The sequence below is a fragment of the Geotrypetes seraphini genome, chromosome 10 (genome assembly GCF_902459505.1).
Source record: "Geotrypetes seraphini chromosome 10, aGeoSer1.1, whole genome shotgun sequence".
Classification (NCBI taxonomy): domain Eukaryota; kingdom Metazoa; phylum Chordata; class Amphibia; order Gymnophiona; family Dermophiidae; genus Geotrypetes; species Geotrypetes seraphini.
The window spans coordinates 144951218-144978299 of NC_047093.1; the positions used below are offsets into that span (position 1 = coordinate 144951218).

General features: G+C 45.8%; 2 protein-coding genes across 2 annotated transcripts in view; one reads left to right on the forward strand and one right to left on the reverse strand.

Annotated features, from left to right (window-relative positions):
- Positions 1-5847, reverse strand: part of LOC117367790 (tubby protein-like) — a 40686-nt gene extending 34839 nt beyond the window's left edge. Inside the window, exons 1-5 of the mRNA XM_033960734.1 lie at positions 5201-5847; positions 3573-3626; positions 1509-1566; positions 1232-1385; positions 97-234 (exon numbers count right to left, since the gene is read on the reverse strand). Coding sequence (XP_033816625.1) covers positions 97-234; positions 1232-1385; positions 1509-1566; positions 3573-3580 — 358 coding nt within the window. The 5' untranslated portion in view covers positions 3581-3626; positions 5201-5847. The remainder of the gene's footprint in view (positions 1-96; positions 235-1231; positions 1386-1508; positions 1567-3572; positions 3627-5200) is intronic.
- Positions 5848-5922: 75 nt separating this feature from the next.
- Positions 5923-20150, forward strand: NUCB1 (nucleobindin 1). Its single transcript, XM_033960735.1, has 12 exons — positions 5923-6134; positions 7192-7299; positions 13550-13682; positions 13804-13907; positions 16526-16711; positions 17655-17745; positions 17969-18027; positions 18199-18291; positions 18483-18572; positions 18727-18897; positions 19019-19124; positions 19300-20150. Exons 1-12 carry the CDS (start codon positions 6030-6032, stop codon positions 19410-19412), a joined length of 1359 nt encoding a protein of 452 aa, XP_033816626.1. The 5' UTR covers positions 5923-6029; the 3' UTR covers positions 19413-20150.
- The last annotated feature ends 6932 nt before the right edge of the window (positions 20151-27082 follow it).

A 27082-nucleotide genomic window follows, 5' to 3' on the forward strand; every position in this document is an offset into this window, starting at 1 on the left:
AGAGACCCCCCCTCATCAGAGCAGACCCCAGAACTGCACGAGGCAAGTCTGGTTCTACTCCTGCCTTCCCTCTTCTACTCCTTCCCCAGCTGGTACCTTTCTGCAGCTCTTCCCCCACCGTTTTTTCCTCAGTGGTGGGCACCAGCACATTTCCAAGTGACGAGTCAGGGCAGATGTTGGATGCAGGAGGGGGGACCTCTTTGGGAACGTCCGCCAGACAGGGGTTAATAATACCTGGGATAATTACAGAGAGAGATGGAGCGATGGGTTAGAGAGCTGTGTGCGGATGGGGGGGGGGATGAATGATGGCAAAGTGAATGCATTTGTATGCAAATGTATCAGGAGTAGGGAAGGTGACTGAGCCTGAATCTCAAAGACCAAGAGCCCAATCGGGTTCTAACTTCTGTTTCACCCCACCCCCAGCTGTTTTCACCCCATCTCCAACTTCTGTTTCCCCCCCAACCCCAATAGGGTTCCAACTTCTGTTTCCACCCCACTCCCAGCTGTTCCCCCCCACCTCCAACTTCTGTTTCCCCCAACCCCAATAGGGTTTCAACTTCTGTTTCCCCCCACCCCCACCATCATTAAGGGCTAGAAACTTAATGACGCTGGTGTGTTGACTATTACCTCTTCCATAGCTCCCTGTCAGTTAGGCAGTCACATCTAGCCCTACTTTTGAGGCGTTCTCAGCCGGAAGTGCTGAGCCAGGAACATTTCTACATGTTTGTGAAACAAGCAATGCAAAACCTGATGTGAGTCCTGACCAGGGCTGTTGTTAGATCTGATGGGGCTCCCAAAGCTTGCAGGCTGTCCCTCTTTCAACTTCAGGCAGGTACAGAGTCCCAGGGCAATTGCCCCGTTTGCACACCCCTAACACTGGCCCTGGTTCTGACACTACTGCTGACAAAAGGATGGCATCCAAGCCCACCTAAGTTGGGCTTGCTGATGTCACAATGGAAAGTCACGTGTTCAAGTTGAGATTGGCTCCACTTCTCACACACTCACACCCACAGAGGATCAGAGTCACAGAACAGAGAAGGGGCCAGATGGACACACATGGGAATGTGCTGTGCTGCCTTCTGGTCTGGTCGCATGCATGTAACCTGTAGTTCCATTTGCCAGGCAAGGACAGATGTGGTGGGTATCAGCCTGTCTGAGCAACTGAACCAATTGCCCAACTTACAAGTCACAGGGTGGCCAAGTGCGGCATGCTAGGCTTTCTTTTCCTCACCCTGGTAGCTGTAGGGAACACTGCCAGCATCGACCAGTGGCATCCGGTCTTCCGCCCGGCGGGTGTGTCGGGGATTCAGCCGTGAGTCGGGGTTGGCTTGCACCATAAGTGGCTCCTGGCGTCTTCGCCTCTGCTTTTTCTCAAAGAGAGTGCGCTGTGGAGGAACAGGGAGACTGAATAAGGGTCTCTTTAACATATCCCAATCTGTAAGTTGAGCTTAGTCATCAAGAGATGCACATAGAGGGGATTAAGACTCATTTCCCAAGACCTCCCGTACCTGCATTTCCAGTTTCTTCTGACGGACTCTGAATAAGTCTAGGTCATTGCTGGCCGCCCTGGAAGGAATTAGGAAAGAGACACTGAGCTATGGCAAGGAATGATGCAGGAAAAGGATAGCTTGTAAGGGATGTGGGGAGGGAATTCACAAAGGGGCTACTTTTTATGGGGCTAATGAAGAGTCACTTAAAACACTGTTTGCTTCCTATGAGAGTTGGGGGGGGGGTTCCCTTTTCAGGGACTTAAGAGTGGGTGGATTGTACCAATAAGGGGACGGGGGGGGCGGGGAATACTCAGGATGGGCAGTCATTTACGACGACATTGGAAATGTTGATGTTTACATCGTATGTTGTTACAAAATGAAAACAAGCGTTTTGTGTTTTGTCAATCACCGATAATAGTGTTTCCTGAGGCTGGAACACCGTGTGCACAAGCTCTGAAATACTGCACCCTTTTTTCACACAGTGTGCTCTATTATTGGAATCTAACAAAATGATCCAAAAAACAGCCCCCCGTGAAGATTTCTGTAAGTGACAGAAAATTAATATTTTCTTGCTGCCCATCGCTAAGGAATACAGCTGATACCACTGGCTTCAGAGTTTAGGAATAGGGTAATCCAGTCACAACCCTCCTTTGCCCCAGGTACAAACCCCCCCCCCCCCTCACCTTAGATTATGACTGCTAGGGACACAGAAAGTACCTGCATAAATGCTTGAATACATGAATAAATTCATGTAAACTGTTCTGGGCAGGTTCTGTTCTGAACAGCATAGAAAACTGAATAAACAGTAGCATTATAGAAATGATAAGTAGTGATAATGGTTTTAACCCATTGCCTGCCTCTCACTAGGGGGAATCAATGAAGACACCTGAGCTACAGGTCCATGCATGCCTTGGGGCTAAATCCAGGACTGGATCCATTTGGAGACCCTATTCCTTTTTTTTGTTTGTTTTTTTCATCTTCACCTCCATTTTATTAATCTTCCAGTACAACACTGAGCAAGATGATATTCACCAGGTTGGTGGCAGATGAGGTAATGCCACAATCCAACTCACCGCTTCTTGAGGGGGAGAGAGAGCCAGGAGAAAACTGGCAACTCCTGTCATCCCCAAGAGAAAATCAAAATTAAAGCATGGATGAAGGTAAGAAAGGAAATAGGAGAGATCTTTACATGTGGAGGGAGGGAGCCATGGTGGGGAGGGAGGAGGGGATTAGGTTTGCTCAGGTGTCTTGCCAGCCCCTCTCTTATTTGTCTTTCCAGAAGGGCAGAGGTGATACTAAAGTGGATTAATAAAACCAAAACCAAAAAGAACAAATGCTTTATAATCTAAAAGTGCAGGTCCTTGTGAATGCAGGGGTTGCAGGAACCCCCGCCGGGATGGGATTTTCACATTCCGTAGACGCTTTCATCACTGTAAGCAATGTACAGGAAGAAATCCTCTTCGTGGTGTTCCTGGTATAGCTGTCCCATTGTTGCACTGGTGGGAGGGATGACATTATTAACAATGAATATGCATGAGATCTATTAGCATACAATGAAAGCAGTGCATGCAAATAGATCTCGTGCATATTCATTGGGGAAATCCTGAAAACCCGACTGGATTGCGGCCCTCAAGGAGGGACTTTGACACCCCTGCCCTACACCCCGTCGAGGAGGGGGAAATCCATTCAAGCAAGTCCCAAATCCACTTTGCCCATTCCAGAGACATACTGACACTTGTAGCATTGATACCAACTATTAGAGGCCAGAACTACAAATTCCAGCATACACTGAGGAGTGTCAGGATGTCAAAATGTTCCCACCTGAAGCTGGGGCATGAGCTTCTCTTGATCTGGACATGTAGGGCCCAGGGCAATGAGACTGAAGAACGTTCAAGCTTAGGTACTATCAGGTCTCCAGTTCCTGTATGTGAGGGAGGGGAGTACTGGGGAGACCTTGGATCACAATAAAAGCCCTGTAGCCTTGATACTGCACAGTTTGGGGACAGTGAAAGCAGATCAGAGTCCGTGTCAGACTAAGGTGGCAAAATCAAGGTCAGGGATGGCGGAAGAAGAGACACTCACAGCTCCATGCCGTTCAAACTGCACAGTCCCGTCGGCCTCCAGTGTTAGCTGCTCCTGTGAGAGACAGAAAGGAAATGAGACAGGGTAAGAGGTTGGAGAAGGAGAGAGCTAGTACAATCTCTTACCGCATGTGCATGAGTCTCTAACAATGACCTGTCTTCAAAAGTGCGACCAGTCTTGGGCTGAAGTCTCACAATGGCTCATTTTACATGTAATATAATGAATTATTTTATTACTGGAGAGGATGTGAAGCCTGCTTTCGCTAGCAGAGAGAGTATACTCAGTGCCAGATGGCAGTGCAAAGGACTTATCTAATCCCCACTCCAGCTAAAGACTGGCTTCTTTTCAATCCACTTTAACAACCTGGATTAATCTTATCCTGTGTCCCATTTATAGATTAGATGGATGTGAAGCTCCATCCACCTTCTTCCATAGGCGGACAGAGCTACTGGTACTCACTGTTATGCCCAAATGATGAGGACAACTTTGTTGATAGCAGAGAGAACGGGACTGAACATCCTGGAGTGCCCCATCAATTTATATTTAAATAAGACAAATAATATTGTAATGTTTCTGTATTGCTCCCTTGAGAACTGTGTGCAATTCTGGTCTCAAAAAAAGATTTAGTGGAACTGAAAAAGGTACAGAGCATTTTGCTCCTGATTTTCCACAGTGAATAGTTTCTACTCTTTGAATAAAATGTACTATTAGATTAGACAAAGGGAACCTGAGTAAACGCATCACATGGTTTTGACATTATGTCATTTTCTGAAACACCACTCGGTTTTCATACCTGGTGAGCTGACAAAATGCCAGTGGAGAACCTCTTCAGCTGGTGGGACTTGGGGTATCCCTATTAACTAAAGCAGCTGATTTGTGCTGCCATAATATGAGAGGAGTGAAACAGGTAAAAGTGACCCATTACTAGAGGACACGCCATGAAGTTACATGTAAAACAAATAGGAAATATTTTTCCAATCAATGAGCTGGTGTTGCCAGAGGATGTGGTTACAGTGGTTAGCATATCTGAGTTTAAAAAAAAAAAGGTTTGGAGATATTACCGGAGGAAAAGTCTGCAGTCTGCTATTGAGATAAATATGAGGGGAAGCCACTACTTGTCCCTGGGAGCGGTAGCATAGAATCTTGCCACTGTTTGAGATTCAGTAGGCTGGATGGGCCTTTGGTGATTCATATCTGGGGTTCCTGGGAGCTCTGGCAGCATAATATGGACTAGGATTGAAGTCCGGGGGACTCCTGCTGTGTATTATTATTATTATTATTATAAAATTTGATTAATCACCTATTCCAGGTTCTAGGCGATGTACATCAGTAATTACAAAATTATATATATTTATAACAATTTAAAACACATTAAAATATCTGAAGTATACATAACATAACTAGACAAACTTGAAAACAATAGGTAAGATGAGGAGTAGAAATACATTTCAATATAATAGAAACATTTAAGGATAAAAAACAATGGGGAAAGGTAGGGGATTTTAACATGATTGAAGAAGTTAAAAAAAAAAAAAAAAAAAAAAAAAAAAATAAAATCAATTAGTGTGAGGACAGGAGCTGAGCCCTAGGTAACTCATATGAAACAGCTTTCTTTCTATTATACTCACCGAGCTACCTTCCTCCAGGGCATGCCTCCTACAGAATGGTCGCCGCCCCTTCTGAATTACACGTGCACATCCCAGAGCATGAGTGCAGGACCCGGGCGAGAATTAGGCTGTAGTGCAGCTCGGGCGATGGTCGCAGGAGTACTAGATGTAGCAGTGATGGGGAAGGGGTGGAGAGAGCACTAGGTATAGTGCAGTTCAGGCAGGTGATCGGGAGGGAAGGTCTGAGAAGCACTAGATGTAGCGATGACGGGAGGGGTCGCGGGAGCACTAGAAATAGCAGTAACGGGGCAGGGGTGGAGAGAGCACTAGTACAGTGCAGTTCAAGCGGTGACCATGGGTCGCAGGAGCACTAGACCTAGCAGTAGTAGGATCACTAGAAGTGGTGCATTTCAGGTCGGGTCTAAAGAGCATTAGAAGAAGCAGTGATGGGGGGGATCGCGGGAGCAGCGATGGGGAGAGTCGCAGGAGCACTACATGCAGTGCAGCCGCGCGCGCTCCAGGGGCTTGATCCCTGTCTGACGGCCGGACTCGTAAACAATAGGCCACGTTGCAAGTGGACAAACGTCTCCATGGCTACGGCCGCCCTTTGAGACGTCACCGCTGGCCCCTCTGTGACGTGCCCGGAGGGTTTTTTCCGCCTCCAGCGGGCGGGACTCAGGATACACTCGCCCCGCCCCTAGCCTACGATCGCGATACGTCGGGCCCTTTAACCGAGCCCGCATGCGTCGAGTTCCTGTGACGTCACAAGTCGGAAGCGAGAGAGAGCGGCTGCGGCGTGTCGGGTCCTGAAATCAACCTCAGACTCTGCCGGATCCTTCTATTCCCCACGATGCTCCTCCGCCTGCTCCTCGCTGCTTTCCTGGGGCTGGGCCTGGCGGTGCCCATCGAGCGGCCCCAGAGTAAGAAAGTGCAGGAGTCGCCGCCCGAAGCTCCGGTAAGTCGAGGGCTCTCGGGGGGGGGGGTAAGGAAGGGGGGCTGTCAGGTGAGGGATGAAGGAGATCTCTCAGTGGGGGGAGGGAGGCATCGGTTGGGGAAGGAGGGGGTTGTCAGTAGGGGGGGCTCTCAGGGAGGGGCAGGTGGCAGGAAGGGGGCTGAGTGGGGAGGAGGAGGAAGGAGGGGATCTGTCAGTGGGGGAAGGAGGATGCTGTCAGTAGGGGGGAAGATGGCCGGAGGGGGGCTCTCAGGGTGGGGGAGGGGATCTGTCAGTGGGGGAAGGAGGGGGCTGTCAGTAGGGGGAAGATAGTCAGGGGAGGGAAGTCGGGGGGAGGGGCAGGTGGTGGGGAGGAGGGGGAAGGTGGCAGGAGGAGGAAGTAAGGTGCTGTCAGTGGGGGAGGAAGGGGAAGGAGGCAGGAGGGGGCCCTGTTGGTGGGGAAGAGGGAGAAGGTGGGGGGAGGAAGGGGGCATCAGTGGGAAGAAGGGGGAAGGAGGCAGGAGGGGGCATCAGTGGGGGGAAGGTGAAAGTGGCAGGAGGGGGCATCAGTGGAAGGAGGGGGAAAGTGGCAGGAGGGGGCACTGTTGTTGGGGATGAAGGGGAAGATGACCAGAGGGGGACTGTCGGTGGGGAGGAAGAGAAAGGTGGTAGAAAGGGGCTGTCATTTGAGTGGAGAAGTAGCCTAATGGCTAGTTTCATTCTTCTCTAGTACATTGTCAGTCCTCCATGGCAGTCTCCTGGATGGATTGCTGCTGGTTCCTCTGCTCCTGTTATAGGCAGCTTGCTGTCTGTTAATTTATCAAATACTTTGGTTTGTGTCTCTAGCCCTAGTGCTTTAGCTCTTTTGAGTGCAGGTGTACTGCAGGATGGCTTTTTCATACAAAGCTGTTCTTGTTCTCGCTCATAGTTTTTGCCTTGGTCTAACCATGTTATGTTTTCAGCTGTTGGGGTGATTTGTTGGGGCAGGGGTTAAGCACCGCTGTTGGCAGGATGAAGGACACAGGCATAAGGGAGGAAGGTGCTGTGCCCTGTTTGTGACCCATTATCCTTTTACTCTCAGGACACAGGGCTGTACTATCATCGATATCTACAGGAGGTGATTGACGTACTGGAGACAGATGGCCATTTCCGGGAGAAGCTGCAGGTTGCCAATGCTGAAGATATCATGGTGAGCAGCTCTAGAGCCAGAGGAACGAGTGTGATCTGGTGTCCTTGAAGTGAAAGGCTGCTAACTTTTCTTCATTGGGAGTGTCCGACGTGATGGAGAGAAAAAACCCAAATATAAAAATAAATACCAAAAATATACATTGTATATTCCAAAATAGACAACTTTTTATTCTTCAAGTAATTAGTATTATAGCAGCGGTGACAGGTCAAATGCGCGCAAGACAAAAGAGCGCAGACAAAAACGCCAAGACAAATCAGCGCAAACATAACAGCGCGCAAGACAATTGAGCGCACCATAGCAGCATTTGTCAAATCAGAAATAAATCAGTTTGAACATATACAATGGAGAGAAAATACCTCATACCAACAGTGCCAGCATCTTTCTGTAAGCATGGCATAGTCTCTCTAAAGAGGCTGCCAGAGCATGGGGGTTTTTATACAAAAAGTATCTCTTTCTAGTAAGACCTTCCCCTGGCTATTAATGTACCACCCTAATGCCTATCTAACTCCCTCTCCTAGTCCACGCCTCCATTCTTCCCTGGGGGGCCCTGGACAAGCATAGCATCTAGAACTTTCTTCTTCTTGAAGTTTCCATTCTTCACACGGGTACAGCATCACGTTATCAGTTCTTAGGTTCCCAGATGGAGTATTTTTGCTGACATGCATTTTCCTTTCAGCACTGTTCATTGTCTTTTCCAGCACTGGTTAGTGTCCTTGAGAAACTCTTCACAGCAAGAAATCTACACACTCGCATGCCCCACATTAGCATCTCAGCATCTGAACTGAAACCAGTTTGCACAAGCCCGTGACTAACAACTTCATCAAAATATAGGAAGAGGTCTCGCAACCTGTAAAAGTCTCCCATAGGCTCCTGTCATCCATCTCATCCTCCTCAGACATTTTATTTATTTCCTCGGGTGCTAAGCCCTCCATCACAATGATTGCTATGTGCTTGACTGTGTAGCATTGTACCTGGGGTGGGGGGAGTAAAGTTGGTACCGCAAGTTAATCACTCCCGTGATACAAGAATTACAATGCTTGCCATCAACCTCACAAGGACCATTATGTTACTGTCCTGAGAGCATCAGACCACAAAGCCACAGTCCAATTCTCCCAGACGCATTTAAAGGGCTAGTATGTGACAGTCAGCGCCAACACTTCCCCCTCTCACCTCATGTAAGAGGCTTCCCTGGGTCTATCTGAAAAATCCATGGTGTCTAGTGGAGTGAGGAGAACAGTTCTGGAAAGATGGGGGGAGAGACCATTCAGAGATGTGGGAGGAGGCAGCACCAACTATCACCTGATGGCCCCTTAAAACAACAAGTACAATTTATTATTTCAATAGCGCTACCAGATGAACACAGCACTGCACATAGTACATGTAAGAGATGGTCCCCGCTCAGAAGAGCTTACAATATAATTCCCGGGAGCTGTTCTGCCCCCAGCAGCTTTATACTAGTTTTATAACATGACTCTTAAGAAGTGTTTAATGTTATTCTCACATCATAGAACTGTAATACTGCACTGCAGTCATTTCCTGCCATGGTGTGTGAGAAATGCATTGTGTGTAAAGTAGTCTTGTGCATGCTCCAGTCACTCTTGCTTACCTCTATAAGCTTCACTGCCAGTGGCCTTTTCTCCTGCAAGACCTCCCTTTTCCTCTCATCTAAGTTTGAATCCTTTTTCTCACTGCTGTACTTCCTGGTTGCTTCTACAACCTTTGCCCCATGGGTCAGCAAGGGTAAGACCTCTCTCTGCTACCTATTGCCAAGGTCTATTGGTCTCTTCTCTTTACCCTCCTAGCCTTATGGGCATTTCCTGTGAATCCTTTGTCTCAGGGTCACTCGCGCTTCAGCTCATCTGGAAGGCAAATGTACCTCTCCTCTCACTCTCCCCTTCTGAACAGGACTTATCTTTTCACTGTTGTGGTCTCATAAAACGTGCTGTCCCAGTCCTGGAATTTCTAAGCAGACATATGCTATATTCTCCAGAGAGTTAAAACTTAGCACACCAATGAACACACGGGAAGTCTTTATAATTTTCTGAAGTATACTATATTGAATAAGTATAGTAGATGTACTCATAGTTAGTGGATTTTCTGAATATTGCGGCTGAAGATGAAGTTGAAGATTTGAGGAACAGAAGCTTTGTGGCAGAGGTGAGAGACTAGTTAGATAGTATGGAAAAGGGAAGGGATATGGAAAGGGATAGCAAAGAGTGAAAAACACAGAGGACTTTAATAGATGGCTCAAAGCCTGGTGTTATCAAGAAGGCTTCAGGTATATAGGAGGATGGGGAAATACATGGAAGGACAAGAAGCTATTTTGCACTGATGGGCTACATATTACTACAGCAGGAAAAAGAAACCTTGCAGAGAAATTTAGACAATATGTTTCTAGGCATTTAAACTAGAAGGTGGGGGTAGTGTATGTATGAAGGACAATTATAGAGATCACCCCCGGCAAAAGAAAAGATGTGATAGTAGTAAAGGCTGCAACATAAGCAATATCAGCAACTCATTTCTTAGTATTGCAACGGAAAGTGAAACGAAACAAAAATCCATACGAAAAAGGAAATTACCTCTGAAAAATAGCTGGAAAGCGATGACCACAAATGCTCGCAGTCTAAGCAACAAAGTTCATGATCTGCAAGCCCTGATGTTAGAGGCAGATCTAGATATTGTCGCTATCACAGAGACATGGTTCAGTGAATCCCATGGATGGGATGCAAACATACCGGGATATAAACTGTTTAGGAAGGACAGAGATGGTCAAAAAGGTGGAGGAGTAGCTCTCTATGTAAAGATCAATATTCAAGCGACCGAAATGCAAGGGACCTGGGGAAAGGAAGAAGCGATATGGATCGCTCTGAAAAGAGAAGATGGAGCTTCTATCTACGTGGGTGTAGTCTACAGACTACCGACTCAATCGCAGAAAATTGATAAGGATCTGATTGTGGATATCCAAAAGTTTGGAAGGAAAGAGGAGGTTCAGGATTTCAACCTGCCAGATGCGGACTGAAATGTTCCGTCTGCGGAATCAGAAAGAAGTAGTGAGATTGTGGATGCCTTTCAAGAGGCTCTGCTCAGACAAATGGTGACGGAACCCACAAGGGAAAAAGCGATATTGGATCCGGTCCTCAGAAATGGAGAGAGTATCTCTAATGTTCGAGTGGGTGCTCACCTGGGAAGTAGCGATCATCAAAAGGTTTGGTTTGATATAATGGCTAAAGTGGAGAGTGGCCGTACGTTACTTAAAGTCCTAGATTTCAAACGTACAGACCTTAATGCAATGGGAGAGTACCTGAAGAAAGAGCTGTTAGGATGGGAGGACATAAGAGAAGTGGAAAGATAGTGGTCTAAACTAAAAGGAGCGATAAAAATGGCTACGGACCTTTTATGTGAAGAAAATCAATAAAAACAAGAGAAAAAGGAAGCCGATATGGTTCTCCAAACTAGTGGCGGAGAAAATAAAGGCGAAAGTTGGCGTTCGTGAAATATAATAAAACCCAAGAAGAGGAGTGCAGAAAGGACTACAGGGTGAAATTGAAAGAAGCCAAGAGAGAGATACGTCTGGCGAAAGCACAGGCGGAAGAACAAATGGCTAAAAATGTAAAAAAGGGAGACAAAAATTTTTTCAGATATATTAGTGAAAGGAGGAAGATGAAAAATGGAATTGCTAAACTAAAAGATGCTGGGAACTGATATGTGGAGAGTGATGAGGAAAAAGCAAATGTGCTAAACAAATACTTCTGTTCTGTGTACACAGAAGAAAATCCTGGAGAAGGATCGAGATTGTCTGGCAAAGTTACACGAGAAAATGGAGTAGATTCTGCGCCGTTCACGGAGGAGAGTGTTTATGAGCAACTTGAAAAACTGAAGGTGGACAAAGCGATGGGACCAGACGGGATCCATCCCAGGATACTAAGGGAGCTCAGAGAGGTTCTGGCGAGTCCTATTAAAGACTTGTTCAACAAATCTCTGGAGACGGGAGTGATTCCTGAGAATTGGAGGAGAGCGGATGTGGTCCCTATTCATAAAAGTGGTCACAGGGATGAAGCAGGAAACTACAGGCCGGTGAGCCTCACTTCAGTTGTTGGAAAAATAATGGAAGTGTTGCTGAAAGAAAGGATAGTGTACTTCCTTGAATCTAATGGGTTGCAGGATCCGAGGCAACATGGCTTTACAAAAGGTAAATCGTGCCAAACGAACCTGATTGAATTTTTTGATTGGGTGACCAGAGAGCTGGATCGAGGACATATGCTAGATGTAATTTACTTGGATTTCAGCAAAGCCTTTGATACAGTTCCTCATAAGAGGCTGTTGAACAAACTTGAAGGGCTGAAGTTAAGACCCAAAGTGGTGAACTGGGTTAGAAACTGGCTGTCGGATAGACGCCAGAGGGTGGTGGTTAATGGAAGTCGCTCGGAGGAAGGAAAGGTGAGTAGTGGAGTCCCTCAGGGTTCGGTGCTGGGACCAGTCCTGTTCAATATGTTTGTGAGTGACATTGCTGAAGGGTTAGAAGGAAAAGTGTGCCTTTTTGCAGATGATACCAAGATTTGTAACAGAGTAGACACCAAAGAGGGAGTGGAAAATATGAAAAAGAATCTGCAAAAGTTAAGAGGAATGGTCTAATGCCTGGCAACTAAAATTCAATGCAAAGAAATGCAGAGTAATGCATTTAGGGATTAATAATCGGAAGGAACCGTATATGCTGGGAGGAGAGAAGCTGATATGCATGGACGGGGAGAGGGACCTTGGGGTGATAGTGTCCGAAGATCTAAAGGCGAAAAAACAGTGTGACAAGGCAGTGGCTGCTGCCAGAAGGATGCTGGGCTGTATAAAGAGAGGCGTAGCCAGTAGAAGGAAGAAGGTGTTGATGCCCCTGTACAGGTCATTGGTAAGGCCCCACTTGGAGTATTGTGTTCAGTTTTGAAGACCGTATCTGGCAAAGGACGTAAGAAGAAGCGGTCCAGAGGAGGGCGACAAAAATGATAGGAGGCTTGCGCCAGAAGACGTATGAGAAGAGACTGGAAGCCCTGAATATGTATACCCTAGAGGAAAGGAGAGACAGGGGAGATATGATTCAGACGTTCAAATACTTGAAGGGTATTAAAGTAGAGCATAATCTTTTCCAGAGAAAGGAAAATGGTAAAACCAGAGGACATAATTTGAGGTTGAGGGGTAGTAGATTCAAAGGCAATATTAGGAAATTCTACTTTACGGAGAGGGTGGTGGATGCCTGGAATGCGCTCCCGAGAGAGGTGGTGGAGAGTAAAACTGTGACTGAGTCAAAGAAGCATGGGATGAACACAGAGGATCTAGAATCAGAAAATAATATTAAATGAACTAAGGCCAGTACTGGGCAGACTTGCATGGTCTGTGTCTGTGTATGGCCATTTGGTGGAGGATGGGCTGGGGAGGACTTCAATGGCTGGGAGGGTGTAGATGGGCTGGAGTAGGTTTTAACGGAGATTTCGGCAGTAGGAACCCAAGCACAGTACTGGGTAGAGCTTTGGATTCTTGCCCAGAAATAGCAAAGAAGAAAAAATAAAAATAAATAAATTTAAATTGAATCAGGTTGGGCAGACTGGATGGACCATTCGGGTCTTTATCTGCCTTCATCTACTATGTAGTAAAGTGTTCCAAGTTCCAGAGATGAAATGCTTCAGTGGCTTAAATTGAAAAGACTGGTTCTGTTGAGAGGAGATAGTCGCATGCGTTTCAGATGGAAGCGTGAGTGACCCTGAGACCAAGGATCCTCGGGAAATGCCCAGAAGATTAGGAAGGGGGGGTGAAGCAGGTAGCAGAGAGAGGTCATACCTTTGCAGACCCATCAGAACAAAGGTTATAGAGATGATCAGGAAATACAGCAGTGAGAGAAAGGGAGGAGGTCAGCAACTTTGTGGCATGATGCTCCTGGATGGCAGAAGACCAGCTTTTTGCTGGCTACATTTTTCCAGCTTGCCACAGCATTAAATTTACATATGCATGAACCTGTACTGAATCCATTAGCATACTTTGCATCTCATTAATATGTAACCACAGCAGATTTAACTACGATGGGTTATGGTAATATAACATGTGTTAGTGTCCTTTAAATTCCAGATAACACCCGTTATGGCCATAACGCATCCTAATTTCGGGGTACTATATCTGTGCCTCGCCAATTTGTTGGTATCCTACAAAATCCACACAAGCCAACATTTATTCTGTTCTCTGTTTAACCTCTTTCTTGACCCCGTGGCCTTAGAGCGGGAAACTGAGCAAGGAGCTGGACTTCGTCAGCCACCATGTACGCACCAAACTAGATGAGCTGAAGAGACAGGAGGTGTCCCGCCTGCGCATGCTTATCAAGGCCAAGATGGACGCCACCATGGAAGACAGTAAGTAGCGCCTGGGATAGCGCTTTCCATACAGACGCTTTCTGAGAGGGGGTCGCACATTGGTGTGAAGAGGAGGGAAAGGCTGCTGGAGGGTGGGTTATTAACCCTTCGTCTCTTCCAGATGTGCAAATGGACCACCTGGCGTTACTGAAGCAGTTTGTACACCTGGATCCTCAGAACCAGCACACATTTGAGGCCCGGGACCTTGAAATGCTTATTCAGGCGGTAAGGAGCGAGGGTGGTGTGAGGGACAATACAGTCTTGTGTGAAGAGTTTAATTCCCTGGACTGCCTTGTTCCCCCTCTCAGTGTGGGATACAGTTGTTGGCAGTGTTCCCTCTAAGCTGCGCTGGCGCACAAAATATTACATCGCAGCGCACAAGTTTCACGTCAAAGCGCACACTCGAGCGGAGGTGAGAGGAAGCGGCGGCGGTCTGCCCTGATCGCCTAAGATGCAGCAGCGGCGGCTCCTTTCATGATCCCGGGGATCATGAAAGGAGCCGCCGCTGCTGCATCTTAGGCGATCAGGGCAGACCGCCGCCGCTTCCTCTCACCTCCGCTCGAGTGTGCGCTGTGACGTGAAACTTGTGCGCTGCGATGTAATATTTTGTGCGCCAGCGCACGCCAGCGCAGCTTAGAGGGAACACTGGTTGTTGGCGGCATTATATTTCTCCGATAAAAACAAAAACTGTGGATACAGATGTTCTGGAGATAATTTAAGAAAATTCAATTAAAAAAGTACAATGATAAAAAATACTGTGATAAAAATCCAACCAGACCCTACATGGTCCATGTTTCGGCGAACACGCCTTCCTCAGGGGTCCAATGGTTTGCAACCTCACATATAAAGAATTGGACTGAAAACAGGCTATTGTCTTTAAACATGTGAGCAAAGAACACCGCAGACAAGATGAAGTAGCAAAAAAATGCTAAGAAGGATTTTTTTTTTTGCTACTTCATCTTGTCTGCGGTGTTCTTTGCTCACATGTTTAAAGACAATACTGTTTTCAGTCCAATTCTTTATATGTGATGTTGCAAACCATTGGACCCTTGAGGAAGGCGTGTTCACCGAAACACGGACCGTGTAGGGTCCGGTTGGATTTTTATCACAGTATTTATCATTGTACTTTTTTTTTTTTTTTTAATCTTTATTCATTTTCAATCTTACATCAAGTGTACAAACATCATAACAGTAAAATTAAACATATCACTTGACAATCTTTCTACTTTATCTTATAATACATAAAATTACCACCACCCCCTCCCATCATTCCCTCTATTTTCCCAATATGAAAACTAATATAAAACCTCCCCCTTCCTATCATTAGACGGTGTATATTTCATTAGAAAATGGTATCTACTCATTACAATAAAAAATTAATGACTCCCAAATTTTATTAAAATTATTATAATTCCCTTGTTGTATAGCTATTGTTCTTTCCATTTTATAGATGTGACATAATGAATTCCACCAGAAATTATAATTGAGTCTACTGTAATTTTTCCAATTACTTGTGATATGCTGAATGGCGACTCCTGTCATTATCAATAAAAGTTTATTTGGCTCTTTTTCCTCATTGACATACCAAATAGTATTGTATCATAAGATAATGCCACATGCTTTTCCAATAAACAATTTACTTGATCCCAAATTGAGTTCCAAAAGGCTAAGATAAAGGGACAATAAAACAAAAGATGATCTAAAGTCCCTACTTCAAGATTACAATGCCAGCATCTATTAGACTTTGAGCTATTTAACTTTTGTAATCTAACTGGGGTCCAAAACACTATATGCAGAATGCACCTGTTTAACTTTCAAAATCCTATATGGTATCCTCCCTCCCTTTATCCTTCTTTCTTGGAATTCCTCAAACCCTAATACCACCAGATCCTCCCACAAATTAAAACTATCCTTCCCCTTGCTAAAAGGCATTTCCCACACAGGAAAGCTAGGGACCTCCCTCCACTTCAAAATCACTGAGCTCTGGAACAACCTTACCTCCCCTCTTCGGAACTTGAGCTCTCTCCAAGTTTTCCGCAAACATCTGAAAACCTGGCTTTTCTCAAAAAATGTAAGTCTCCCTCCAACTTAGGAATCAAGAAAACTCTTATATCTTGGCATCCCAAGTCCTCTAAATTTTCTTCACACTTCTACCTCTAACCCTCTGTTGTAGTTCCTTCCTATTTCTCCTACTGTAAACCGCGTCGAGCTCTACGAACGTGGAGATGATGCGGTATACAAACCTAAGGATTAGATTAGATTAGATGCAGAAGAAAAAAAACAAGTTTGTCTCATAGATGCAGATATTGTACATCTCATCCTCCAAGACCAAATTTGTGGCCATTGAGATCCTGAAATTTGATGCTTAATCTCAATGCTCCAAACATCCCTGACCATTTTTGGGCTTCTTTTTAACAGATTCACTAATAATTTTATACCACTGTGCGGCCTGGTGACCCAGAAAGTCCACCTGAAAGCATAAAAATTCCAGACTATATTGCGTACTAAGATTTTTCCATTCAGGGAACCCTACCCTATTATTGTACTTTTTTAATTGAATTTTCATAAATTATCTCCAGAACATCTGTATCCACAGTTTTTGTTTTTGTTTTCCTTGGTGGATTGTTTTCACTGTGGATCATTGGGTCTCCCCATTTTTCTTTGTTGTGTGGCATTATATTTCTCACCAGCTTTCTCCTAAATGCTCATTTACCTCCTGGGTTTTTTTTTTTTGTTTGTTTTTTTACAAACTCACACACTAAATGGGTCTTGTAAAGAGGAGATCAGGAAAAGGAGCTGGCTGGCTGACCAGAAAAGGCCTGATAACTCATTTGTTCCCACAGGCCACAAAAGACCTGGAAAACTATGATGCAGCACGTCATGAGGAGTTCAAGCATTACGAGATGATGAAGGAACATGAGCGGCGAGAATACCTGAAATCTCTGGACGAAGAGAAGCGGCGGGCTGAGGAAGTCCGCTTCGAAGAGCTGAAGAAGAAGCACAAGGAGCACCCCAAAATCAACATGCCGGTGAGAGGTTTTGAATTTCAGACACCTACATGAAGAAACTTCAGGCAGACTCCTCTGTTTTCTGTATGTTCTCTCGTGAACCGCCAAAAACTTTGCATTGAGCGGTGTAGAAACACATAAATAAATAAGCAACACCCCCCCACCCTATCCACCCCAATGTCAGCTTATCAGTCCCTAAAGACTGACCCCCCTCCCTTATAAAATTTAAGGGCTGCCTTAAAGCGTACTTATTCCCCAAAGTGTTCCTGCAGTCCCAACCCTCCTCCCTGTAGGATGCAGTCCTATCTCCTCATGTTGGTCTATCTCTATAAACCCTTTATGCCATTGTAATATTGTTCTCTCCTGCTCTGTTTCTCTCCATGTCTCTCTACCCTTTTCTAATCCTCTTGTTTACTCTCTGTATTTTGAGTTGTGCTTTTTTATTGTGCCTGTAATTCTCATGGCTTATACTTCTCATAGCCTATGAATCTTATTGTTACTCAACAAATGCTCAGAATTCTTATTGTAATCCGCCATAAATCCTTGTTGAAACTTGCAGTGTATAAGACACTATATGGTAGATTTGATATAAGTTCTTCCCTCTTATTGACTTTGAATTGTAAACCGCTTAGCTGATTTTGTAGAACTTGACCTTGAACAGAAAAGAGCAAACCTCCCACCCTCCCGTACACAGAGCATCCCAAAGTCAACACCCTACCCTCCTAAATACAGAGAACACCCCAATGTCATTTACCAGAAAGGAGCAATCCCCTCCCTCCCCAGCACAAAGAGCCACCACAAAGTCAACGTGCCAATGAGAAGCAATCCTTCCTTCAGGAAAGGCTCCCCAACATCAGTATATTGATGACAGCTAACTGCCCTCTCTTCCCCTTCTAAATAGAGCCCTCGAGCCCTGTACAGCTTCAAATTATTTATTTCTGTTTTTCTCCCACCTTCTCACCAGGGAAGTCGAGATCAGCTGAAAGAGGTGTGGGAGGAGACGGATGGTTTAGACCCCAGTGACTTCAACCCCAAAACTTTCTTCAAACTGCATGGTAAGAATGTTGGGAAGGGGGTGGTGGGGGAAAGGACACTCTGAAAACAGTAGTTAGGGGGGAAGAGGCAAAACCAGGGGGAAAGGGGGGTGTTTGAAGTGCCCTAGTTCAGATTCTGGAAATGGAGGGGCACTGACTGAGCTACTGGGGGGAGGGGGGTGATGCTGGCAGAAGGACCTTAACTTTGTTCTTACCTGTCCCCTCACCCCTCTGTCCATTTCAGATACCAACAGTGACGGAGTGCTGGATGAACAGGAATTGGAGACGCTCTTCACCATAGAGGTAAGTGCAGGGCGCTGGGGAGGAACGAGATAACTTGCTCCTCGTAGGGGTAATAAGGGAGAGCGCTCTCTAGTGGTGGAACACAGGACAGCGGTTGAGGAGCAAGGCAATGGGACTGGGAGGATTTCTGTCAGGGTGACTGATGTGCGCTTGCTCTTTCTCTCTGGGCAGCTGGAAAAGGTGTATGACCCCAAGAACGAAGAGGACGACATGGTGGAGATGGAGGAGGAGAGACTTCGCATGCGAGAGCACGTCATGAAAAACGTGAGCAGCATTGCTGGGGGTGGTCATAATGTCAGTGGCTGTGGGATTGGAACCCGCAATGCCAGAGCTCGGGGCTACTCAAGATTGGCGCTCAAGCAGCTGTCACTGAGGGGCTTCCTGGTGTTCACACTGGGGGCTGCTTGGGCTTAGAATCCTCTGGCTTTAGCTCTCATTAAACTTGCCCTTTCCAGGTGGACACAAATCATGACCGATTGGTGACCCTGGAGGAGTTTCTGAAATCCACAGAGCGGAAGGAGTTTGGTGAGACTGCAGACTGGGAGGTGAGGACTGGGGAGACTGGAGGGTGGGGGCTGTGTGTCTAATAGCGCTGTGGAATTGTTTACTAGTGATATAGAATTGGGGGTGGGGTGGATAAGGGCTCTGCCTTTACTGGGGGCTCCACAATGTACTGTCACCCTCTGGCTGTGTTCACAGACAGTAGATGAGACCCAGCCGTACACGGAGGAGGAGCTACGCGCATTTGAGGAGGAGCTAGCTGCACGGGAGGCGGTGCTCCTCCAGAGAGCAGAGAAATTACAGCGAGAGCACGCAGACTTACAGCAGAAGCAGCTAGAACTGGATGCGCAGAAGAAAGAGTTACAGCAGGTGTGCGAGGGCCTCTCTGCTGCTTGGGGAAAAGGGGGATGTCGGTCACATGCTTTCTGTTCTGTGAGTAGGTGGTAAAACTCTCTCACCTTCACACTCACTGCTCTCCCTCCTTTTCCAGGCTGTGCTTCAGATGGAACAGAGGAAACTTCAGCAGGAGGTTCCTCCATCGGGTCCCAATGGTGAACTGAAATTTCAGGCTCAGGTTCCCCATAGGGCCTCTGAAGGTAAAACCCAGTAACATCTCCCTGTTTCTCTCTACTTGCATCGTCTACAGTGTCTGTAAATAGTGGTTATGGGAGGGTGTTGTGGAAAGAGGGAAGACGGGGTTCATAAGAGTTGGAGGGCAGATTCCACTGAAGAGCAAATGGCTCTGTGACTGTATTTTGTCCATTTTCTCAGACACAGCGGCTCAACACACGTCCGAAGTTCAGGAACCAGCAGGAGAGGAGGCACAGAAGCCAAAGGAGATGACTGAAAACCAACACGATCAACAGCATGTCCCCGAGCAGTAACTCACTATCCCCCTGCAGAGAGTAAAGTGGTGGGAGAAAGGGGGGGGTGGGGGTGTCACAAAGTGCCATCCTGCTCACCCCATTCTGGGGGTCTGATCCGGCTTTGATCTTCATGAATTGTAATAATGGTCGATTGTGGAGATACATTTTCATTGGGGAAGAATGTTTTAATGTGTGTTAAATCGAGTGTCTGCAAACAGCTCTCCCTCCATGCCTATGTTCTTGTTTTTAGCTGTGTTGGGAGGAAGGGCTCCTGCAGTTGCGTTTAGGTTAGAGGATCTTCAAACATGCATCTTAGCAAAGTCTGCCTGCTGAAGATAACTATTATGGACTGATCACCAGGTCTGTGCAGACTTTTGCTTTAACTGTTAGCGCAGAGTCTGCAAAGGGGGTGTGGGGGGGGCAGGTGGTCCTGGCCCCATAAACAAGAAATCTCTCTTTGAGAATTAGGTGCGGTAGGCCACCCTGTCTCCCCACGCCTCGATCTCTGCTCCTCCCCTGCGAGTGACCAAGTGACATAGTGTGCCTGGCCTGAAAATAAACCAACTGCCTAACCTTGGCTGGAATGCAATGGGATGGGGATGTGATAGGCAGAAAGAGGGCAGAACCTTCCCCCCCCCCACACACACACACACCTGCTTCCCCATCTCTGTACCACAAGATGAAATGAATACCCAGCATCTTGGTCTGTATTTGCTGATAAGTTCTCAATAAATGTCCTTGTGTGTGTTGTAGGTACCGAGTGTGTGCGTGTTTTGTACCTGGGGAATCTGTGCATCTGCGCTGAGCAGTCTTGAATGTTGCAGGACAGGGAGAACTAAGGACCTGCCCTGTAGATGCATGAGGAGCAACAGGAGACCAGTGGAAATGGAGAGGGAGATAGGGAGGGGTGATGCATTGCGGGGGGGTGGGGGGGTACGGCATGCCGGTAGGAACGATACTGTGCAGGGTGACACAATTTTCCATGGCGGCAGAATGGGCATCTTCCTATCAAAAAAGGGGTGAATCGTGTTCCCTGCTGAAAATCAGAGGATGAGTCCCTGGGTAAGTAAAATATTCAATACCTCTATAGGCGTGGGGAGAAAAAGACACATTCTAGTCAGTTGTGTATTACGGGAGATAAGGGTTAGGGACTAGAGATTTTTAATGGAAGAGGATCACAGTTACATAGGACCTGAAGAACCATGGCTGCGATGTAGATGGTATGATAAAAGCAGTTAATGTGGCTAGATTTAAAAAAAAGTTTAGACAAGTTCCTGGAGGAAAAATCCAGAAACAAAATTGCAATAATCCCAAACAGAAACTCATACAAAATATTTATCTCAGATGGTTGTTCCCCACACAATCTCTTCTCCCCTAAATACCCCTTATACAAAACGCCCTTATACAAGAATACCAGATGACTGACAGTCTGGACTCTTATAACCCCTAGCATCCCTCCATCATACCCCACCCCTCCCTCTGTACATAAGAACTTCTTCCATTCATCTGCTCCCTAGTGTGAAATCCATTTACAGCCACACTATATGCTTTGAGTGACGAAGATTGAATACAGCTATTCCAAAGAAGCAAAAACGCTTTCTGTTTCCGAGGGGATTTGCAAGCATCTCTTGACTCTTGTAACATTAACGTATGAAACTTATTCCTGCATTGCCAGCAAGGTAGCGGGTATCTTGCATCCAATAAATTAAAATACATATTTCCCAGCAATATATGCTTGCTAAGGAATAACTGAGACCCCCCAGAATGTTAGAAGATTTGTATGGGGATACTATTCAGTGTAAACTATTTTTTATTGAATAGATGAGGATACTATTTAATAAGAACATAAAAATAGCCTTACTGGGTCAGACCAATGTCCATCAAACCCAGTAGCCCATTCTCACAGTAGCCAATCCAGGTCCCTAGTACCTGGCCAAAATCTGAAGAGTAGCAACATTCCATGCTACCGATCCAGGGTAAGCAGAGGCTTCCCCCATGTCTTTCTCAATAACAGACTATGGACTTTTCCTCCAAGAATTTGTCCAAACCTTTCTTAAAACCAGCTACGCTATCTGCTCTTACCACAACCTCTTCTCACCTATCAAGTACTTCAGATATATATGTTTTTGCAAAAATTAAAATGAACGGGTCTCATTGCATTGCCCCTAGAGCAGGGGTGGGCAACTCTGGTCCTCGAGGGCCGGAATCCAGTCGGGTTTTCAGGATTTCCCCAATGACTATGCATTGAAAGCAGTGCATGCAAATAGATCTCATGCATAGTCATTGGGGAAATCCTGAAAACCTGACTGGATTCCGGCCCTCGACCAGAGTTGCCCTCCCCTGCCCTAGAGCATGAGTAAAGGTGTTATCATACAGGTGACAGAGCTGTGAAAGTTGGTGGCTCAGCTGCCCTTACAGAACATTTGCAACTTCTGCACTAGACATGGCTGGGAATCTGAGAGATTAAGTTGTTTATATTTAGTTCTCCTTGGGAGTCAAAAGCAGAGAATCTTGCTACTTTTGTATGTGGACTGGCTGCTGTTGGAAATGATACTGGGCTCTTCCAGCGGAAGTGAATGGCCAAAGTGTGTGTGAGCTGACCCGGTCTCCACACTGAAGGGGAGAAAGTCTGCGCTACCTCATTTGAGAGCTGACTTTGTGCCTGTCGGTTGTCTCGGAGGGAGGTAGAACTTGCCCTGCGGCGTTTTTGCCGCAAGTATGTGGGCTGCGGAGGAGGCTGCTTACGTGTTGGTGAAATTTAGCAAGCTCGGTTGGGGCAAGGAGAGTGCAGGAGCAGAGGCGCGTCCTGAACTTTGGGAGCAGTGGATTTGCCCCGTACGAGTGGTCTGGAGAGGGGGTTGGCAGAGGTAACATAACATAAGAACATAAGAAGTGCCAGAGGTCCATCGCGCCCAGCAGTACGCTCGCGCAGCGGCCCAACAGGTCCAGGACCTGTGTAGTAGTCCTCTATCTGTACCCCTCTATCCCCTTTTCCTTCAGAAAATTGTCCAATCCCTTCTTGAACCCTAATACCGTACTCTGTCCTATCACACCCTCTGGAAGCGCATTCCAGGTGTCCACCACCCGTTGGGTGAAGAAAAACTTCCTAGCATTGGTTTTGAATCTATCCCCTTTCAACTTTTCCGAATGCCCTCTTGTTCTTGTAGTTTTCAAAAGTTTGAAGAACCTGTCCCTCTCTACTTTCTCTATGCCCTTCATGATCTTGTAAGTCTCTAATTCTCCTCTTCTCCAGGGAAAAGAGCCCCAGTTTCTCCAGTCTCTCAGGTCCCGGAGTCTGACAGGACTTCTTTAGCGGTGCCCCGTGTGTGGGCTGTGGAGTGCCCCCCCCTCACGGAGGAGATCAGCGGGCTTTACCGGGGACCTGGGGGAGTGCAGGAGAAGAGTTGTGCTTGAGCCCAAAAGGCCCACTGGAAGGAAGGTGAGGCAAGGAGAAGTACAGAGGCATAGCTGCGGCTTGGGTCGTGAGCACAAGCCCTGGAAGAGGATATATCTAACCTAGATGAACCTCATCGAACCCTGCCGGGGTTGAAGAGAGATACAGGATTGGTGGAGAAGTTCGGTTTCTGAAAGCATGGGGAACCGCTTTGAGGTAGTAAGTATCTGTGTTGGAAGAGAGTTGCAGCTGTGGATATTTAACTGAGGCTTCTGATGGCCCTCTGGTAGAGGTGGAGAGGAGGCCGTATATGTGCTGATTGTGGTTGGGAGAATCATTGAAGCCTGGTGGTATGAAGGTTTGAGACTCTGTATTAACTGCAAATGGTATAAACTGAGACAAGAAGAGCTCTTCTATGTTAGATCTAAGGAAAATATTAGGAGACTGTTTAATGACTAGATTTGATGTTGAAAAAGATTTTGGATATAGCCATACTCCAAAAATTTATTACTTAGATATTTAGATTGGAAGTTTGGCTAATAAAAAAAAACTAGACCTGATCTCAAAATGTTCGCTTATCGTGCAGAAGATGCAGTAGAAACATCAGCTCCAAAACAAAACCCAACACAGGAAGAGGCTGGAGGAGTTGCCGTACAGTGAGAGATTAGAGAAACTGGGCCTCTTTTCCCTTGAAAAAAGGAGACTGAGAGGGGACATGATCGAAACATTCAAGATAATGAAAGGAATAGACTTAGTAGATAAAGACAGACTGTTCACACTCTCCAAGGTGGGGAGAACGAGAGGGCACTCTCTAAAGTTAAAAGGTACATACGTAAGGAAGTTCTTCTTCACCCAGAGTGGTGGAAAACTGAAACGCTCTTCCGGAGGTGGTTATAGGGGAAAACACCCTCCAGGGATTTAAGACAAAGTTGGATGGGTTCCTATTGAACCAGTACGTAAGCAGGTAGGGCTTATCTCAGTCTTTGACCTGGGGGCCACCGCTGAAGTGGACTGCTAGGCACGATGGACCACTGGTCTGACCCAGCAGTGGCAAATTCTTATGTTCTTATGATATCAAAAAGTTGGGTAGGAAAGAAGAGGTGCTGCTGTTGAAAGATTTCATCCTGCCCGCTGCAGACTGGAATGTTCCATCTGTGGAATCGGAAAGAAGTAGGGAGATTGTGTGGATGCCTTTCAAGAGGCTCTGCTTAGACAAATGGTGACAGAACCCATGAGGGAAAAAGCAATATTGGATCTGATTCTCACAAATGGAGAGAGTATCTCTAATGTTCGAATGGGTGCTCACCTGGGAAGTAGCGATCATCAAATGGTTTGGTTTGATATAACGGCTAAATTGGAGAGCGGCTGCACGATACTTAAAGTCCTAGATTTCAAATGTACGGACTTTAATGAAATGGGAGAGTACCTGAAGAAAGAGCTGTTAGGATGGGAGGACATAAGAGAAGTGAAAAGACTGGTCTAAGCTGAAAGGATAAAAATGGCTATGGACCTTTATGTGAAGAAAATCAATAAAAACAAGAGAAAAAGGAAACCTATATGGTTCTCCAAACTAGTGGAGGAGAAAATAAAGGCGAAAGAGTTGGCGTTCATGAAATATAAAAAAAAAAAGGAGTGCAGAAAGGATTACAGGGTGAAACTGAAAGAAGCCAAGAGAGAGATATGTCTGGCGAAAGCGCAGGCGGAAGAACAAATGGCTAAAAATGTAAAAAAAGGAGACAAAAATGTTTTCAGATATATTAGTGAAAGGAGGAAGATGAAAAATGGAATTGCTAAACTAAAAGATGCTGGGAACCGATATGTGGAGAGTGATGAGGAAAAAGCAAATGTGCTAAACAAATACTTCTGTTCTGTGTTCACATAAGAAAATCCTGGAGAAGGACTGAGATTGTCTGGCAAAGTAACACGAGAAAATTGAGTAGATTCTGTGCCGTTCACGGAGGAAAGTGTTTATGAGCAACTTGAAAAACTGAAGGTGGACAAAGCGATGATCCATCCCAGGATACTGAGGGAGCTCAGAGAGGTTCTGCCGGGTCCTATTAAAGACTTGTTCAACAAATCTCTGGAGACGGGAGTGGTTCCTGGGGATTGGAGGAGAGCGGATGTGGTCCTTATTCACAAAAGTGTCACAGGGATCAAGCGGGAAACTACAGGTGAGCCTCACTTCGGTTGTTGGAAAAATAATGGAGGTGTTGCTGAAAGAAAGGATAGTGTACTTCCTTGAATCTAATGAGTTACAGTATCCTAGGCAACACGGCTTTACAAAAGGTAAATCGTGCCAAACGAACCTGATTGAATTTTTTGATTGGGTGACCAGAGAGCAGGATCGAGGACATATGCTAGATGTAATTTACTTAGATTAGGAGGCTCTTGGAACAAACTTGAAGGGCTGAAGTTAGGAGGACCCAAAGTGGTGAACTGGATTAGAAACTGGCTGTCGGACAGACGCCAGAGGGTGGTGGTTAATGGAAGTCGCTCGGAGGAAGGAAAAGTGAGTAGTGGATCCCTCAGGGTTTGGTGCTGGGGCCGATCCTGTTCAATATGTTTGTGAGTGACATTGCTGAAGAGTTAGAAGGAAAAGTGTGCCTTTTTGCAGATGATATCAAGATTTGTAACAGACACTGAAGAGGGAGTAGAAAATATGAAAAAGAATCTGCAAAAGTTAGAGGAATGGTCTAATGCCTGGCAACTAAAATTCAATGCAAAGGAATGCAGAGTAATGCATTTGGGGATTAATAATCGGAAGGGACCGTATATGCTGGGAGGTGAGAATCTGATATGCACTGATGGGGAGAGGGACCTTGGGGTGATAGTGTCCGAAGATCTAAAGGCGAAAAAACAGTGTGACAAGGCAGTGGCTGCTGCAAGAAGGATGCTGGGCTGTATAAAGAGAGGCATAGCCAGTCGAAGGAAGAAGGTGTTGATGGCCCTGTACAGGTCATTGGTGAGGCCCCACTTGGAGTATTGTGTTCAGTTTTGGAGACCATATCTGGCGAAGGACGTAAAAAGACTTGAAGCGGTCCAGAGGAGGGCGACGAAAATGACAGGAGGCTTGTGCCAGAAGATGTATGAGGAGAGATTGGAAGCCCTGAATATATATACCCTAGAGCAGAGGTGTCAAAGTCCCTCCTCGAGGGCCGCAATCCAGTCGGGTTTTCAGGATTTCCCCAATGAATATGCATGGAATCTATTAGCATACAATGAAAGCAGTGCATGCAAATAGATCTCGTGCATATTCATTGGGGAAATCCTGAAAACCCGACTGGATTGCGGCCCTCAAAGAGGGACTTTGACACCCCTACCCTAGAGGAAAGGAGGGACAGGGGAGATATGATTCAGATGTTCAAATACTTGAAGGGTATTAACATAGAACAAAATATTTTTCAGAGAAAGGAAAATGGTAAAACCAGAGGACATAATTTGAGGTTGAGGGGTGGTAGATTCAAGAGCAATGTTAGGAAATTCTACTTTACAGAGAGGGTGGTGGATGCCTGGAATGCACTCCCGAGAGAGGTGGTGGAGAAGAAAATGGTGACTGAGTTTAAAGAAGCGTGGGATGAACACAGAGGATCTAGAATCAGAAAATAATATTAAATATTGAACTAAGGCCAGTACTGGGCTGACTTGCCCGGTCTGTGTCTGTATATGGCCGTTTGGGGGAGGATGGGCTGGAGAGGGCTTCGATGGCTGGGAGAGTGTAGATGGGCTGGAGTAGGTTTTGACGGAGATTTCGGCAGTTGGAACCCAAGCACAGTACCGGGTAGAGCTTTGGATTCTTGCCCAGAAATAACTAAGAAGAAAAAAATAAAAAAAATTTAAATTGAATCAGGTTAGGCAGACTGGATGGACCATTCGGGTTTTTATCTGCCGTCATCTACTATGTTACTATATAGATTATTGGCCCTCAAAGGACAAAATTTAGAGATATTTGGGAGAGGTATATTGAATTGAAAAGAGAGGATCTTTGAAAGATTTGAACTGCATACCAGCCCATCCTCATGAATTGGGAATCCCAAGTCTCTGGAGGGGGGGATGGGGAAAGTAGGGGTGGGATTGTTTTAATTGTGGGGATGATAAGATATGCTAATTTATTAGTTTACTATTTTGAATGTATTCTATGTTTTGTATTGGAAATTTGATACTAATACTTTAATTTCTGTTAAAATTGTTAAAATTATTAGAATAAAGAATTATAATTTAAAAAAAAGAAATTATACTGGTCTAGATGGACTTTTGATCTGATCCAGTAAAGTGGCTCTTATGTTGTTTTAATCTG

What these genes read in the sequence shown, in the direction of transcription:
- NUCB1 (XM_033960735.1), top strand. Translation starts at nt 6,030, where the DNA reads ATGCTCCTCCGCCTGCTCCTCGCTGCTTTCCTGGGGCTGGGCCTGGCG. An exon ending in AGTCGCCGCCCGAAGCTCCG is followed by an intron (nt 6,135 to 7,191) that starts GTAAGTCGAGGG and finishes TTTTACTCTCAG; the next exon opens with GACACAGGGCTGTACTATCA. An exon ending in TTGAAATGCTTATTCAGGCG is followed by an intron (nt 13,908 to 16,525) that starts GTAAGGAGCGAG and finishes TTGTTCCCACAG; the next exon opens with GCCACAAAAGACCTGGAAAA.